We start from the raw sequence: 18,884 nt of genomic DNA, 5'->3' as shown, positions 1-18,884 counted from the left end.
ACCACCTACATAATGCCTTGGGCTCCAACTTAGTAAAAAAAATGTAAAACTTAAACCCTAAATCTATTAATGAGTATGTGTGTACAACGTAGCCTTAACTTACCTATTCATTACATTATGGTCCTAGCTTACCTAAAATTATAAAACTCAAGAGCCCAATTCATTCGCCAATCGGCCCCACCCCACCACCTACATAATGCCTTGGGCTCCAACCTAATAATAATTTAAACTTAATAATTAACCTACCTATCGATACACTTACAACATTTAATTTACATTACAAGATTGTTCTTAGAATTACATTATTGCCCTTAACTACCTATGAAATTAAATTACTCTCAACCTTAGTAATAATAAATTAGAATGTGTAATGAAAATAAAATTACGCTCAAATACTAATATATGTGTTTATGTATGTATTTGTGTGTGTGTGTGTGTGTAATACGCTGATGCGTGTAATGTGGGTGCAAGAAAAAATAGAAGCGATAAACTTACGCACCTACCTATTCAACTACATTAGTGTTGGATGCTTCCTATCTATCCTACCTACAAATAAAATTACCCCTATCTAACTTACCTATATAGCTACCTAATGTAATGTGTGTGTTTGAGTAGGTGTTCTAAATGACGCATCTTAAATAAATAAAAATAAAAATGGTAAAATAGAAAGAAAGACTAAAACGTAGAGAGTAAGACCTGTAGGAATAAAAATATATTCAACAATCAATAAATAAAAATCCCACTAAAACCAGGAACCGCCGCGTACCTGTTGAATGTATGGTGTGAAACAAAACAAAACACAAAACGAAAAACACACCACAAAGTAGAGTAAAAGAATAGAAGTCCCTAACCTACCTATATAATTAAATTACCTTATGCCCTAGCCTACCTATATAATAAATTAATTTTTAATCTCACCTACCTATCTTTTACTAACTTAACTAACACTCATGAAGAAAGAGAACAAGGAGTAAAACAGAACATAAAATATTACCACACAAACAAACATGATGTATGTAATGTATGTATGAGCAACCGCTAAAGAACCCACCTAAAATAAAAAAAATACCACATACAAACACATAAACCACAGACAAACATACAAACTCTATATAACTCTATATAGCCGCGCAAACTCTATATAACTCTATATAGCCGCGCAAACTCTATATAACTCTATATAACTCTATATAACCGCGCAAACTCTATATAGCTCTATATAACCGCGCAAACTCTATATAACTCTATATAACCGCGCAAACTCTATATAACTCTATATAACCGCGCAAACTCTATATAACCGCGCAAACTCTATATAACTCTATATAACCGCGCAAACTCTATATAACTCTATATAACTCTATATAACCGCGCAAACTCTATATAACTCTATATAACCGCGCAAACTCTATATAACTCTATATAACTCTATATAACTCTATATAGTAAAAATAAATAAAAATAAATAAATATAGAAAATATAAAATAAAGAAATAAAAAAATGAGACCAGGCGCTAAGACAATGGTACAAAGCGCCTGATCTGATTTCAACGAATTTTCGGCTCCTATTTATACCAGTTCCATTCATATATTCTTATCATTTCAATTATTGACATCAATAAAAAACTTTATTTAATGTATATGAATTGTTATTATAGGTGCTTAACAACAATATATTATCTATACTAAAATGAATTCAACGAACGCCTACGGACTTCCTGATGGGATTGTTTGAGAACGTTTACACAGTACAGGTTTATCTAGTTGAATTCAAGTTTAATATTGAGATCGCTCCTTTTTCACCTAACATTTGAAAAATAAAAATATGTTGTAGTAGTAGTAGTACTAGTAGTAGTAGTAGTAGTAGTAGTAGTAGTAGTAGTAGTAGTAGTAGTAGTAGTAGTAGTAGTAGTAGTAGTAGTAGTAGTAGTAGTAGTAGTAGTAGTAGTAGTAGTAGTAGTAGTAGTAGTAGTAGTAGTAGTAGTAGTAGTAGTAGTAGTAGTAGTAGTAGTAGTAGTAGTAGTAGTAGTAGTAGTAGTAGTAGTAGTAGTAGTAGTAGTAGTAGTAGTAGTAGTAGTAGTAGTAGTAGTAGTAGTAGTAGTAGTAGTAGTAGTAGTAGTAATGCTGCTCTTGAGGTTATCCAAAGAGCATGTTGTCTTTATTTCATTTCTTTTATATATTATACTTAAAACCAATTCAATCATTCACATCAGTAAAGTAAAAAGTTTATTGATTTAATAATGCTATTGATTTTTGGTTTTATGTAATACACTAATATACATTCTTGACAACAGAGCTACCCAAACTTCGAAACATTCTGATTGATTGACTGATTAGAACTGCCGTATTTCTTTTTATCTAAACATATAATCTTAGTAATTATTTGTATACACTGATTTTAAGTATTTCCTTACATAATTAAAATATTTCATATAAGGTATTTAAAATACATATATGTGTATATATATGTATTTTATGTATATGTATATGTACAGTAAAAAGTTTAAATTTTTCCGAAAGAATTCAAAATAATTTGAGACTACACCATAACACAATTGTACAATTTGAATGTGTAAATACAACATTATAGAAGTATTATAACTACGTATATATATCTATCTATCTATCTATTTCTTTATTTAGTTTTGCCTGCGTATGATATTTAGTCAAATTTATTTGATAGGAATTGAATATAACCTTTATACCGGCTGATTAACTACCATCCAGTAAAATAACTAACTATTGTTAACATGACGTCATTTCCCTCCAACGATTTCGCAACGAATTACCCATCCTATTTAATAAATTTTATTTGATGTTTTTTAATTAGTCAGGTCACAATCATAATCATCGATATCGCAATGAAACCAAATTGAGAATTTTTTAAAATTTTGAAAAAAGTATCTTTATTCATTTTATGATACTACTTTGTTCAATAAGATGCCGTTTGATATATATAACTAGAATAAACATTTTTCTTTCTCCGTTTTTTATTCATTTATTTACTTATTTGTTTAATTTTGTACTACTGCCTTGCATGCTGTAACAGTTTCTGCGTCTGTCAGATCCTGATTTTTAATGAATAATAATAATAAAAAATTCAATAGCTTGACCATAGACTTTAATGTAATTCCATGGTTCAAAGACAACTCAAAATTATGTTTTATTTGGGTCCAAAAGTGAACTTTCGATGATATTTAATTTAAGGAGTTCGCACAAATGTAACATTTTAAGATAACGAGAACTGACACTAATCTCTAATCATCAAACTGATCATGTGAATCTATCCGATTTTGTTCAATTCCAACATACGAATCATGTCTTTTACGGAACTTTATTCAAAGGTGGAATTGCTAATTTAAATGCCAATGCCATCATGTTAAAAAAATTAACATAAAAACATATTTTTGTGTAATTATAATGTAAGCTTGCTGGCTTATTAATTTTTTATTGTTTATTCTTATTTGAAATAAAAATGTGAACAACGTGAATAATTAAATTAGGGTACAAGAGTGTGGCTGCCAGATGTGGAGATGGTCTGGAAAAGTGCTGTCCTTAATGAAGATTACAAGGGACAGAAATCTTTGAAAGTCACTCTGGATGATGGCAAGGTCTGTCTCTAATCTAGCACTAACTAATCATTAATGATTCAATTGTAATAGAGAGTAAAACAATATAATAATAATAGTAAATTTTGTTTCTTAGTCGTTTTTTTTAATTTATGAAGTACTAACATATAGCAAGATCGGTAAGTATGACTATGATTATTATAAAATGTGATACTTTGTAACTTTTTTTGTAAAAAGCAATTCAAATAACCATATCAGGATACATCAATTCAAGTGGCTGGTCCCAAGAATCTACCCCCACTTAGAAATCCGGATATATTAATTGGGGAGAATGATTTAACATCCCTAAGTTACTTGCATGAACCTGCTGTCTTGTACAATCTGCAAGTGAGGTTCGTGGAGAGGAACTACATCTACACCTACTGTGGCATCGTGTTGGTGGCCATCAATCCTTATGAAAGTCTGCCCATCTATGACAATGACACCATCACTGCTTATAGCGGACAGAGCATGAATAGCCTCGACCCGCACATTTTTGCTGTTGCAGAGGAGGCCTACAAAAGATTGGCAAAGTTTCTGATATTTTTTTTAATTTGGAAGATTTTGCCATTTTTTGCCATAGATGTGGTTATCAGTTCAATGTAATGGTTTAAAAGTTTGTCACCAAATAAAAACCATTCCTGTCAGATATGATGAAAACCAGTCCCTGATTGTGTCAGGAGAGTCGGGGGCAGGCAAGACGGTGTCGGCCAAATATGCCATGAGGTACTTTGCAACGGTCTGTGGGGCCGAAGCCGAAACTCAGATCGAGAAGAGAGTCCTGGCCTCAAATCCCATCATGGAGGTTTGTTGTTTGGGCCCTAATAGAGGGGCTTTGTTCCAGCTAGAAATATTGTTGCTGTGGTGTTTGGACCCAATTGAAATTATTTGAGATTTTTTTTTGCGATGTTTTCAAAAATTTGTTCTGTTCCTCTAAGGGTTTTGGGAATGCAAAGACGACACGCAATGACAACAGCAGCAGGTTTGGCAAGTACATTCAGATCAGATTCAGTAAGTCAAACAACATTGTTGGGGCCGATATGAGGACGTATCTTCTTGAGAAGTCGAGGTTAATCATCGAATTATTTTAAGTCACCGTTATCATCATCATCATCATCCACATAATCCCCATCATTGCAATGCTAAGTATGGCATCAAAATAATTTTAATCAACGTTTTGGGCTATTTACTTTTTCACTTTTTCATTCATTCATTCATTCTTTCGTTCGCAGAGTTGTCTACCAAGCCCCAGATGAACGAAACTATCACATCTTCTATCAACTCTGCTCAAATGCTGGTGACCCAGATTTTGCTGAACTCAAACTAGGTCACCTTTTCTAGAATTATCATCATCATCTCTACCATATCATCATCTTCTTGAATGTGTTCTCAACAAAAAATTCTTTTATTATTACATCAGCGAAGGTTGCTGTATCACCTTCATCACCATCGTCATCATACTTTTAATAACGTCGAAGCAGCAACAACAACAATAATAATTAAAATAATGACAACCGAGCAGATGAGGCAGAGAAGTTCGACTACCTGAACCAGGGGAGTGCTCAGAAAGTTGATTCCATTGATGACTTTGATGATTTTGCAAACCTCAGGGAAGCATTTTCACTCATGGGTAGCAACTTTTTTATTCATTCATCTGTTTTTCTTTCATTCATTCGTTCATTTACTCACTTTTTTCTTTGTTCTTTCACTTATTTACCCATTCCTGTGTACATCATCATTCCTTTTTATATGCTCACCTATCATCATCACCACCACCACCATCATCATCAACATCATCATCTAGGCATAAATGATTTGAAGCAGATGTGCATCTTCCGAATTTTAAGTGGAATTCTTCATATGGGCAACGTCAACATCATCCCAGACAACAGGAGAGGGGACAGTTGCCAAGTTCATGTACGTTCCTTCGCTCGTTTGTTCGTTCGATCGTTCGTTCGTTTGCTCCTTCCATCGTTCGTTCGTTCGTTTGCTCCTTCCATCGTTCGTTCGTTCGTTTGTTCCTTCCATCGTTCGCTCGTTCATTCGTTCTTTCAACGGCATAGCGACCTTAATAGTTCCTCACCATGTTTCATATTCTGGGGATTCGACTGTTGTTTGAATTGTTTAAATATAAGAGTTGGCAGCTCGCGGCCGATAATAAATCAAAGAAAATGTTGATGAATTATACGAAGCACCTCATTCAATTTTTTTTTACTTCGCTTTCAATGATGAATGAATGAATGAACAAATAAATAAATAAACGAATGAACGAATAACAGAAAATAGACGTCCACCTATCCATCATGGCTGATTTGCTGGGTATCGATCAGGAACAGATGAGGTTGGTGCATGTTTCGTTATGTTGCTGACGACTGAGGTGGTGGTGAGGACGACGATGACGATCGAGATGAAGACGACGATGATGATTGAAACTCAGGTACTGGTTGTGTCACAGAAAGATTGTCACGGCCAATGAAACGCTCACGAAGCCTCTCACTCATCAACAAGTTGCACTTTTTAATTGATTAATTAATTAATTGATCATTCGTTCACTCATTCATAAATATGTGCTTTCATTTTTTTATATGCCCAGCAGCTAAAGTATTATATTATTAAATACGTTTCAGGCCCTGAACACTCGAAATGCTCTGTCGAAACACATATATTCCCAGCTTTTTAATTGGATCGTATCTGAGGTCAACAAACTTTTGTCAGCCAATTACAAATCAGATAAGTTCATCGGAGTCCTTGATATTTACGGGTACCTTTGATGATGTTGATGATTGCGATGCAGAATTTTTTGTGGGGAGGGGCCAGGATTTCTCAGAAAGAAAGTCGACGATCTCTCTCTCTCTCTCCTCTCTCTGCTTATCATTTTTTCACGGCTTTTTTATTTAAACTCATATTTTTTGTTCAAATTATTTTGCAAAACGTTCTTTGCTTGTTTAAGTAGTTGCAACAATTTTAAACCGACATTCATTCAGTTTAGTTATATAGATATTTTGTTAAATTTAACCTAACGAAAATGTCTGTTGGTGGACTCTCCCCATGCTAATGATGGAGATGGAGATGATGCAGATGACGATATGAATCTTTCAACAATGATGATAGTAACAATTTTTCTTAACCTGTTTCATTTTATTTGTAAAGATTTGAGACATTCGAGGTGAACAGTTTTGAACAGTTCTGTATAAATTATGCTAATGAGAAGCTGCAACAACAGTTCTGCTTGGTTAGACGCCATGATTTTTGTTATCATTGTAATCATCGTCATCATTATAATCATCGCCATCATGACCGCCACAGCACGTCTTCAAATTGGAGCAAGAGGAGTACATAAAGGAGGAGATAGAGTGGAGCTTTATCGACTTCCACGACAACCAGCCATGCATCGAACTGATCGAAGGCAGACTGGGTGTGCTCGATCTTCTTGACGAGGAGTGCAAGGTGGGTGGTGCCCTGCCGCTGATGACGATGTTGACGACGATGATGCTGATGGTGTTGGTGACGATGATGACGAACGCATATGTGCTCAGATGCCTAATGCGTCGGATAAGAATTGGAACCAGAAGTTGTACGACAAACACGGCAAGAACGAATTTTTTGAGAAGCCCCGTCTCTCTCAGACGTCATTCATCATCATACACTTCGCTGACAAAGTCGAATATCTGATGGATGGATTCGTTGAAAAGAATCGAGACACCATTCTCGAAGAACATGTCAATATATTGAAAGCTAGTCAGGTTTGTTCGTTCTTTTGTTTTTTTTATTTGTTCATTTGTTCACTTCCTCATTCTGTCAATCATTCATTTATTAGTTCATTCACTCGTTTATTTGTCTCTTATGTTCACTGGTTCACGCGATGACCAACACAACCATCTCACACGCCCACAGTATGAACTGGTAGCAGAACTGTTTGAGAACCTGGCTGACCCATCCAGCCCCACGAAGACGACGACGATGCTGAGTGGGGCGGGTGGGGGTAGTGCCAGCGCCACGAAGAGGCAGACCATGACGTCATCGGTCATCAGGTCCTCGTCCAAGGATCTGCCTGGCAGGTCGGCTCTTCAGAGACAAATGAGGAAAACTGTTGGATCTCAGGTGACGACGACGATGATGATGATGTGGATGATGATGATGGTTAACAAATGATTGGGAAAACTTTAAATTTTAATAACGATGATTTAGTAATAAAAATGAATGGACCTACTGATGAACAGTTTCGTGAGTCGTTGAAGTTGCTGATGGAAACTCTCTTCAAAACTACCCCACACTACATACGATGCATCAAACCCAATGATCTGAAGCTGCCATTCCAGTATGTTCATACATTTATTTATTTTGCTGGTTGATTGATTGATTAAACGATCGGCTGATTGTTATCTTTCAGCTTTGAACCGCAACGAGCCATCCAACAGTTGAGAGCCTGTGGTGTACTTGAAACCATCAGGATCAGTGCAGCCGGCTACCCGTCGAGGTAGGCCCGACCCATTTCTCCAAACTTTTATTCATTCACCACATATGCATGCTATTTTTTTACTTTGTCGTATAACCAACCATATTTGAATAATTCAATTTTGAACACCCCTTTCTAATTTCAGATGGACCTACCCTGAATTCTTCCAGAGATATCGAGTTCTGGCTCATAGCAGTGAAATAAACAGGAAGGACATGAAGATGACGTGTCAGAAAATACTAAATAAGTTTATCCAAGTCAGAAGATACTAAATAAGTTCATTTAACTTGAAAGATGCTAAATATATTTTATTAAATAAGTTATTCTCTTCGAACGAGCAATGATTATGGTTTCAGGACAAAAACCCCTTCCAAACTAAAATTCTCTAACCCCAATAAGGGTCAAAATTTCATTTCATATTGTTGTGATTTTAATTTCGGTTGTGTTTTGTTTAATGACATTTAATTTCGCTTTATTTCTTGCTTAAAAAATTAACCGCCGCTAAGGTTAAAATTATTTGGCTTGATCTGTTTTTTTGGAGTATGGGAATTGAACTTAAGGCGGTTTTTGTCCTGCCACCTACGACTTGATAGGGCTAGAGGGATGTCGGATAGTTAATAACTTGATGTTAACTGAATCTTTCATCTTTAATGATACGACTGTAATTAGTAATGTGCTTTCCATTCATTCATTCATATTTTCAGCTCACTCAAGTTTCGGTATATGTACATTGTATATATTTTTTGATGATGTGATGTGATGTCGTTAATTTTGTTTTATTCATTATTTTATTTTGACGGCACGCACGTTGTTTAGATATTTCATCACACAATCTCTTCTTGATTGTAATATTCTTAGAATCGGTAAGAGATTCTTTATTAATAGTATGTTGTTACCGTCTAAGTTACGCTAATTTTTTTTCATATCCACAACTTACATTCGCGTCAATCACACACATCTTGTTTAATTTGCATCAGTTCAGTTGGTCGGTTAGTTAAGTTGTTACGAATTTTTGTTTCAACGATTATTTAGGAGGACTTAGTTATTTCTTATCACACATTGTTTTTGGATGATTGGAAGACTGGATGATGACGACGACGATGATGATGACGACGGTGATGATGATAATCTTCTACCAGGACAAAGAAAAATTTCAAATAGGTCGAACGAAGATTTTCTTCAGAGCCGGCCAAGTTGCCTACCTCGAAAAACTTAGGTCCATTGTTCTTTCGTTTCCTTCCTAACTTTGTTCGTCCGTTCATTTCATTGTTTAAACGCATTTACAGTGTAGCTAAGTGTTTAGAGTATTTTAATACCATTGAATAGTATTTAAATACTCAACCCAGCATTTAAACGTATTTAAAATAATTAATTAAATAGCAGTATTTGGACCGTATCTAGCAGCTTTGGGATGTTAATTAGTAATTAACAGATTTAGTTTGACAATGAAGTTGCTTCATCAACCGTTTAGTTTCTTTTGCGCTGTATATGCAAATCTATCTTTAATCTATTTGCTCATATATAAAAATGAAAAAAATTGAAGTTCGTTTATTGAGCACGTAAGTAAGTTTCTTATGTTAACCGTGTAAATTTTAGCGAATGAGACTTCACGGTATTTCAAATATTGTTAAAAATATTTGCAATTAAATTCTGAATTTCGACAGAGTATTTGCAAAATATTTAAGGAGCCGATATTTTAGTTTATTTCAAGAGCGCTGGTGTTAATGATGATGGTAGGAATGAACATTTTATCGCAGGACGGACAAGTTGAGAAGTTGCGGAGTGTTGATACAGAAAGTAGTTCGAGGATTTCTGGCGAAACGAAAGTTCCAGAAAGTGAGGGAGATGGCCTTGAAGTTGCAGAAATATGCAAGAGGAATGTTGGCTAGAAGGTTCGTTCGGGTCAGGGGTTAAAGGTCATAATTGTAACTTAAATGTTGATGTTCTTGCTGTGAAGAACCATCACCGATTGATTGCTTGTCATCAGAACTTGAACTGATCGCAATTGCAGGCAGGCTCGTTTCCTCCTGGAGACGAGATGCGCCACGAAGATCCAGGCGACGTGGCGGCGATTCTACCAGCAAGCCATCTACAAGAAGATAATCAGAGGCGTCATCTTCGTCCAATCGTACGCACGCGGTCTCTTCGGGCGCAACAAGTACGTGCGTATTGTGAAAAATGTCAAGGCCACTCTCATACAGAAGGTTGTCAGAGGTTGGTTGGCTCGCAGGAGGTACCACAAAGTCAGACGAGGGGTGGTCAAGTTGCAAGCTCATGTTAGGAGGAGAGCTGCCAAGAAACTTTTCAAGAAGCTAAAGGTGCTGCTTTGTTTTTTGTTTTTGTTCTCTTTTTTTTTTCATGAATATTCATCTCTTTTTGTTTGTTTGTTGGTTGGTTGGTTGGTTTGAATGAGTGAATAATATGGCTTATTAATTTGAATGGATGAACAATTTCGAAACAGGCCGAGGCGAGGTCCGTGGAGCACATCAAGAAGGTGGCGAAGGGTCTGGAGAACAAAATCATTGAACTGCAGCAGAAACTCACTGAGAAGGTCGGTTGTTTGTTTCTTATCGCTCGTTGCTGTCTCTCTTGAAAGATTTGCATTCATCACTGCCAACAAAAACACTTAAGAACAAAGAGGTGATCGTACTGAAAGAAGACCAGAGCCAGTTGGTCGAGGCGAGGAACGAGATGGCGAAGATGAAGCTGGCCCTGAATGCTGCCAAACAAAACGTGGACAGGCTGAGGGAGTTGGAGCTGCTCGTCAGCAAGTTGACTGGAGACCTCGAGGTGGAAAAGTTGGAGAAGGAAGCCCTCGTCACTGAAATGCAAGCTGTCAGGATGGAGAAGGAGAAGGTGAGTTACAATGTTAATGGATGAATGAATGGATGGATGGATGGACGAATAAGTTGATTAATTCAAGTTTAATCTTTTTAAAATGTTGCTCAGTTATTTGAGAAGATGCGGAAGGAGAATGAAGAGATGAGAAAGAAGTTGGATGTGAAGCAGGTTGAAATGCAAGAGTACAAGAGCCAACACGAAGGTTCTCTTTTACATTTTTATTCCTTTCATCTTTTCTCTCCCATTTCTCTTCTCGGACATTTTTATGACGCTGCATTTTTACATTTGCAGCCCTGCTGAACGAACAATTGAAGCAAGTGAGAGAAGAATTAACGCGCGAATTCGAATCAGAACGCAGCCACCACCAAAGAATGATAAAAGATTACACTCGTCTGCAACAAAGATATGAAAATCTGCAAGGGAACCGCAAGGTCATCATGGACGAGCAGCCAGCCCTACAGACGGCCGCACTGAAGAAGCAAATCTCGAATGGCAGTGATGAGAATGGAGAGATGACGAAGTTGAGAGATGGTGATGTCGAGGGAGAGGATGAAATGAAGGTAGTCTGCGTTGGATGGATCGATGTTATGCAGACGTCGTTCATTCGTTGTAATAATTGGATTATTGGCTTTCAAGATTAGTTAAAGTTATTAATTAGTTTTATCGAGTTGGTGTTGTGAAGATGATGATGACGGTGTTCTTACAATGATGTTGATCATCATCCCCATCTCCAGAAAGCGAAACTGCTCGAAAGATCGAAAAACTCTTCTGATTCATCGCTACTCGAACAAAAGGTCTTCATCATTAGATTATCATCAACTCAGCCCATCATCATCATCATTATATTCAGCCAATGACAACCATCCCACTTTTCAACCTTCCAAATGTAATCGGTCACATTCAACCAATCACATTCGACCAATCACATTTGACCAATCACATTTGACCAATCACATTGAAGGATTCCACTGAAGAGGTGAACCTGATTGCCCGCCTACAAATGCGCATCCGTCAATTGGAATGGGAGAAATCTGTGATGAGGAGAGAGATGAACAGGAAGAGTGGGTCGAGGTCGTTTGAAAGTCAGTCGTCTGAGGGTGGCGGAGTTGCTGAAGGGAGTGCTGGAAGGAGTGATCCTGATAAGGAAGTTTACGAATCAATTAAGGTTGGTTGGTTGATTGCTCTCCATGTTGACTCTGTTGTTTTTGGATTGATGGATTGATTGATTGATTGATGGATTGATTGATTGATCGATGAACTAGATAATGAATTTGAACACTTTTTGAACATGTTTATTAATGTGGTTGAAAGGGTGCAATCAATTAATTTTTTCATTCGTTCTTTCATTCATTCATTTACAGCTGCAAGACTTGGAGATAGAAAATACGAACCTGAAGAACGACCTTGAGAAGTTGCAAAGGTCAATCATGGATGGAGAGAAGGGTGAAGGAGTGAAAAGTGCCAAACTGGTTCTTGGTTGGTCTTCTCAGCAACTTAAAAATGATACTAAACTGATTGATTGTATGTTCAATTTTATTGGACAACTGTAATGTCTGTTTGCATATGCGCCAGAATGTTTGAATGTGTGTACGTACGTGTGTATGTGCTTCGGCAGAGCAACTTGAAGTGATGAATCTGGAGTTGAACCGACGTCGCGAAGAATGCATTCAACTGAGAACCGTGCTGGCCTCCATGACGAGGAGTGCCGTACAACGCGGTATGACGTCATCCGGTAGAGATGGGCTGCAAAGTAGAGATGGGCGAGGCGAATTTGTTCCGGATGATGGTGAACTTGAGATGGCGTATAAGACTCAGAAAGATTTGAACAAGTGGGTGTTGTGGTCGTCGTTGTCATGATTGCAGGTGAATGTGTGTCGGATAAGTAAGTCGGTTATGGAAGGGATGAACGACTAACCAGCAGTGAACATGAACAAACAAACAAGCAAACACACAAACAACGAATAAAACACAATTAGGTTGCTAGAGAATGAACTTCAAAGAATGCAGAAGTCCTACACGGAACAAGAGCGAGACATGAGGAATCAGATTGAGGAACTTAAGAAGGAAAACATGAGGCAACAAAAGTTGATTGGACAGGTGGGCCGTGATGTTCTTGCCGGTGTAGTTGTTTGTCGTGCCTTCATTGTCATGCAACTCATCATCCTTATTTCGCATTGTTCACCTTCTCGTAAATAATGCAAGAGTTGTTGTATAGAATTTTTTTTAAATTTCTCAACATTTGAAGTAATTTCATTAAAATTCGTTTCACAATTAATGCTTATAAATTATAAAATCTCTCGCTCCATCGCCACAGCTCAATGACATCACGAGCGTAAGTTTTCTATTTCATCGTCATCGTTTCCAATTAATTCACAATTTCGTTGTCTCCGTTCATTCGCACTCGACCTCTCTTTTACCATTCTTTATTTTTTTTTAATTTTGCACTTTCATAGTTCGCTATCTAGATGACTTTCTGTTAGAATTAATGGTTAAAAATGATTTGAAATTCGTTGGCTTTCGTTTCGTTTATGTTCGCTCGTTCGTTCCTTCAATCACTTTAATTAAATTATCATTCCTCGGTTCATTGTTATAGTCCGTAATACCAATCAATGAATGAATGATGGATGATAATTAAGATGGCGAACTGATTCGCACGCAGAACCTCACAATGACGCCGAAGGTGAAGATGGAGGCGACCATGCAGCACGAAATCACCAGGCTCACTTCCGAGAACCTCGTCTGTCCTTCTATCATTCATTCATTCATTTATTCATTCACTCACTCATTCATTCATTTATTCATTCACTCACTCATTCATTCATTCTTTTTTAAATTATTACTATTTTGTTTGTTGTTGGCAGTATTAGAAGTAGTAGTAGTAGTAATTGTAATCGTTGGTACCAGATAGTAACAGTATCGCGTATATGATATGATGATAGCAAATAATTATGATTTGAAAAGTATTGCCCATTGCTAACTCTGAATGAGTAAAAAAATATTGCTTGATGAACGAACAAACGAACGAATGAATGAACGAACGAATGAATGAACGAACGAACGAATGAATGAATGAACGAACGAATGAATGAACGAACAAATACAGGATTTGAGAGAGCAGATAGATAAGATGAATGAACAAATCATCAAACTGAAGAAGGCATTGAAGATTTACGCAAAAAGATTAAAAAATTCAGAAGGTCGGTTGCCTCATGCTTTAATTTATCATCGTCCTCATTTCAACATTTTCGACCTCACATCATCCACGAATGAAGATGAATACGCACGTAGTGAAGAGCAGCAAGCAATGTAATGCGATATGATTGAGTGTAACTTAATGTAATGTGGCTTGACGTGCTTTCATTTTAACTGTAATTTTAAATATAATTATTATATATGCAATCTCTCCCCGCATGCTTACCGACGTCTCTCCCGTTATAAGGAGAGTGGAAATTAACCAGATTAATGAGTCAGTCTGGTTCATTTGGTGAGAAACAGCGTTGATTTGTGAGGGGATGAATGGCAGATGGTGATGATTTGTGAGGGGATGAATGGCAGATGGTGATGCTCCGTAGTTAGTAGGGTATTTTTTAAGATTTCGTTCGTTCGCATTATTTGCATCTCACAAGCGTGAAACACTTTCATTTCCATCCTCATCAACTCTCTCATCGTCTTCATCCTCATCAGCTGAGATGCAGGATGACCTTGAACTTGACCTTTCCAGAGATGAACAGCAACAAAATCAGTTGAACTCAACTGCAACAAGCAACGGCCACAACATGCCAGTGGTGAGACATTTTGGCCAGCGAGAGTACAACGGGATGTTCGAATACAGGAAGGAAGATGAGCCAATCATCATCAAGTCTCTTATCATTGGTCCGTTCCTTCGTTTGTTTGCTAGTTGGATGGTTGGTTGGGGCTAGGGTGATTGATTGATTGATGAATGATGAGTTGATTGCACGCACATTACGATGGTCACACACGAACACACACGGCCAGAAATGAAACCCCGCCTAGCCATGCAGCACCTCCCCGGCCTGCCCGCCTACATCATCTTTATGTGCATTCGCCACACGGACCACATGAATGATGACGACAAGGTCCGAAGTCTTCTCACCAACACCATCAACGGCATCAAGAAAACCGTTAAGGTACCTTTCTTACCATTGGTCGAATGGTTCGGTGCTTCTCATTGGTTCATCCAAACTCGGTTGTTTCTTCACGATGCCAACCATCGGTCGATCTAAATGCAATTAATAAATTTTTTTCAAAATTTATTTAAGAGAAAATCATCATCCCGAATGACGTGTGATTGTTTATTAGTAATGATTGTGTTTCAGCCATCATCGTCATTATCATGCCCACCATCATCATCGTCGTATCCACACAGAGATTCCAGGAAGATTCAGAAACCTTGACCTTGTGGCTGTCGAACACTTGCAGATTGCTTCATAATTTGAAACAGTACAGTGGAGAGAAAGTAGAACAACAATAATTATTAATTATAATATTATTCATGACGATACATCACGCATTAATTATTTGAATACTGAACATGGCGCCACAGATAACAATGAAATGTTTCTTGCTCGCACTTGCAGGTCTTCCAGACGCACAACACCAGCAAACAGAACGAACACTGCCTGAAGAACTTTGACCTCTCCGAGTACCGGCAGATTCTCAGTGACCTGGCCGTCTGGATCTTCCAGGGACTAATCAAACTCGTCGAAGCGCAAATTCATCCCTTCATTGGTTCATATTTCGTTCAATCTTTTTATCATAAAATCAATTACGAGTGCGCGATGCATAGAGAAACACATTCAACATGCACACAATTAACTAATGTGTCGCAATGCAATGCACAACAGTGTCGGCCATATTGGAACACGAAGCCATCGCTGGTCTGACGGCTGGCAAGCCGACGGGAGCAGGCTTGCGTGGAAGGAACATGGCGGTGGGAAGAAGAGGAGAGGCAGACGCCAAGTCATGTGATGAGGCACTCGATAGATTGATCAAATCAGTTCGTATTTTCATTCGTTTTTATTGCTTTCCTTACTTTTATTTCTCCAATATCGCCTTTTACGTCTTCTCTCCTTCATATTTTGCAACTCCGTCTTCTTCATCGCCATCTGCAAACAACAGTTGGACAACTTGATGCACACAGTCACCGTTCACATGGTCGATCCAGAGCTTGTTCAGCAAATATTCAGACAGGTCAGCAGAGGTTTCGACGAATGAATAAATGTGACGATCGTATTGATGGCCGATGATTAAAATGATGATGATAGAAATGATAATGATGATTCGGAATGATGAATTAGAAACACCCCAACTTAGATCTTCTACTTCATATGCGCCAACTCCCTCAACAACTTACTCCTACGTAAAGACATGTGCCACTGGACCAAGGGCATGCAGATGAGGTGCACAATTTTCTCATTCATTTCAACTCACACGTACGCACACACATTCACCTGTTTCAAAAATGTGAAATAGACAGAAGTAATCAATTCTATTTGATAAAACTCAATCAAACCTACATTTGTAAGGCATAATTATGCAATAAATACAAACTTTCCAACGAACCCATGTTTCAGGTATAATTTGAGCCACATGGAGCAGTGGTTGCGCGACCACAAAATGAACGACACGAACGTTCAGTCGGCTCTCGATCCCATCATCCAAGCATCGCAACTCCTTCAAGCTAGGAAGACGGACACCGACGTGGACAGCGTGTGTGACATGTGCTCCAAACTGACGACCTCGCAAATCATCAAGATACTCAACCTCTACACGCCCGTTAACGAGTTTGAGGAACGCGTACCAATCACATTTATACGGAAAATACAAGACAAACTCTCATACAGGCAGGATTCCACTCAACAACTTCTGATGGACACGAAATATTTATTCGCCATCACCTTCCCGTTCAATCCTTCAACGGTTGGATTGCACACTTTACAGGTTCCGCCCGAGTGGAAGCTGTCGGTTCTCAAGAGGTTGTGATCAAATCTGATTTGAAAAAACAATCTTCGAAAATTGCGATCAAGTTGGTTTCCTTGTAGATGCTAATTAATAGGTTGCACGAGCTTATTGTTGAAGATCTGTTATGGATAACTATTTTGAATCATTACGAAGATATGTTTAGAATTGATGTCTGAAGCTTAAACATTTGTTGTATCCACGCGTATGTATTTATGATATTTGTACGTTGTTGTCAGCCAACGTTATCTCTTTCCCACCTGCATAATTTCTTTCCAAATTCAACTTCATGAGTTTATTCCACCTACCGACTTTGCTTAATTTAGTTCCATTCATTAACTTGATTCATTTTTTATTCGTTAATATTTGTTTTACTTATTAATTTAAATTAAGAGTTTAATTTAGAATCTCCATTCTCTTATTATCTCACTCATCTGAGAACTATCTATTAATAATTACCAACGTATTAATTCATATAACCTGGTCAAACGTCATTTACATTAAAACGAATCAAACATTTTAGGGTACCTGCCCGTTACATTATTTTCTTTGAAACTTCCCATCGGTACAATATAAATGTGTTTCTGGATGTTGTATGTTCTCTGTTACTAGTCATTTATATATTGTCAGTAACTATCTTCTGCTTGTGTACATTTTATTGAATTATTCATCTATTACTTATACAGTATAGGGTGAATTCTACAGAATTGTTGGCATAAATCAATTAATAGTTAATCTAACTATATGCCAACAGTTCGGTAGAACTGTATAAAATATGGTTCCCATCCAACACATACACACATATATATACATAAATATATATATACATAAATATATATATACATAAATACATAAATATATCAATTAATAAAATGTCAATGAGTTGAGAATCTTATTATCAAACGTTCTGCGAAATTTTCTCGCATCGTGAATTACATGAACAATTTTTTTAAACAGCCAGCACTCACTTGGTTTCGTCATCTCAACATAATTACAGTTTTCTGTAAAACTCTTTAGTATGACATTATTAATGAATGAATAAATGGAGGGGGCTGCCATTATAAGATTTCAATTAAGATTTACATGCATTACACATTGGTAGTTTACCCACGTACTTCTTTCATATACTTTTCTTTCATTAACGTTTCTAACATTTTTCGTGTATATTTGGTATTCATTTTTATTAGTTTGATATTTGGTTTTGTGGGTTTGTTTGTAGTGACCTGTCAAAATCAAAATTGTGCTTTTCTAGTTTTTTCATTTAGTTTTTTTTTCATTTCCAAAAATTTTTTTAGATGAAATTTATTAAATAAATGAAAAACAACTATTTCATTTTTGTCTTTGCAGGAGCCAATCGACTATAAGCTAAAATACAAATTACTAAAAACACAAATGCAACTAAGGAAACCTTAAGACCAAAAGAAGCTGACTGTTCCTGCAATGAATTTGATTAAAAAATATTTCATGTTAACCTTATCAAATATAAAGCAATAGTATTAAAATTTTGAATTAATATCAATAAATAGTAATTATAAAAACACAATCCCCATATGAAAAACTATTGAATGATGTAACGAATTTATCCTACATGAGAATTTCAATTTAGAACTAAAAACACACACTCATCAGCCCAATTTTATACTACAAAACATTTATTGTACAATCTACATACATACGTGCCGAACCAGCCTTTCCTCCAACTGGTTTCAATATACAAGCCATTAATTTCAATAATATTTGAATGCTATTTAATGCGTCCAATGTGATAGAACTTATCCGTCAATCTAATATAACTTATGCTTTAGTTTATAAAATGAGCATCTAACAGGTATTAAAAGAGGCAAGCAGGAAATGAACGATCCCAGGTTATAAAATACTGGCTCGATGTTGTGATGAAAAATTACAAAACAATTACATTTCCTACTAATTCTGGAAAATCCTTTTTGGAAAATTATGTAAGACAATAAAAATAATTTGAAATAATGAAATGAGAGAAAAAT

At 36.7% G+C, this 18,884-nt stretch overlaps 1 protein-coding gene across 1 annotated transcript; it reads left to right on the top strand.

Moving 5' to 3' along the window:
- Nucleotides 1-1,721: 1,721 nt before the first annotated feature.
- Nucleotides 1,722-18,211, top strand: HELRODRAFT_189498 (hypothetical protein; the record flags this gene model as incomplete). Its single annotated transcript, XM_009030641.1, has 41 exons — nucleotides 1,722-1,754; nucleotides 3,504-3,611; nucleotides 3,828-4,141; nucleotides 4,257-4,413; nucleotides 4,547-4,677; nucleotides 4,841-4,935; nucleotides 5,131-5,238; nucleotides 5,413-5,525; nucleotides 5,888-5,949; nucleotides 6,046-6,115; nucleotides 6,236-6,369; nucleotides 6,759-6,840; nucleotides 6,915-7,055; nucleotides 7,145-7,351; nucleotides 7,503-7,709; nucleotides 7,829-7,926; nucleotides 7,999-8,085; nucleotides 8,210-8,321; nucleotides 9,204-9,280; nucleotides 9,822-9,956; nucleotides 10,076-10,382; nucleotides 10,526-10,615; nucleotides 10,696-10,920; nucleotides 11,014-11,107; nucleotides 11,197-11,465; nucleotides 11,640-11,699; nucleotides 11,867-12,052; nucleotides 12,267-12,381; nucleotides 12,521-12,734; nucleotides 12,882-13,002; nucleotides 13,565-13,642; nucleotides 14,009-14,102; nucleotides 14,590-14,778; nucleotides 14,902-15,053; nucleotides 15,293-15,382; nucleotides 15,504-15,654; nucleotides 15,771-15,922; nucleotides 16,045-16,116; nucleotides 16,240-16,325; nucleotides 16,500-17,707; nucleotides 17,734-18,211. The coding sequence occupies 40 exons, from the start codon at nucleotides 1,722-1,724 to the stop codon at nucleotides 16,906-16,908; spliced, it is 5,625 nt and encodes a 1,874-aa protein (XP_009028889.1). The 3' UTR covers nucleotides 16,909-17,707; nucleotides 17,734-18,211.
- Between the last annotated feature and the right edge of the window lie 673 nt (nucleotides 18,212-18,884).

This window comes from Helobdella robusta, assembly GCF_000326865.2.
Source record: "Helobdella robusta unplaced genomic scaffold HELROscaffold_7, whole genome shotgun sequence".
Taxonomy (NCBI): Eukaryota; Metazoa; Annelida; class Clitellata; order Rhynchobdellida; family Glossiphoniidae; genus Helobdella; species Helobdella robusta.
This window is presented reverse-complemented; position numbering and strand designations above follow the sequence as displayed.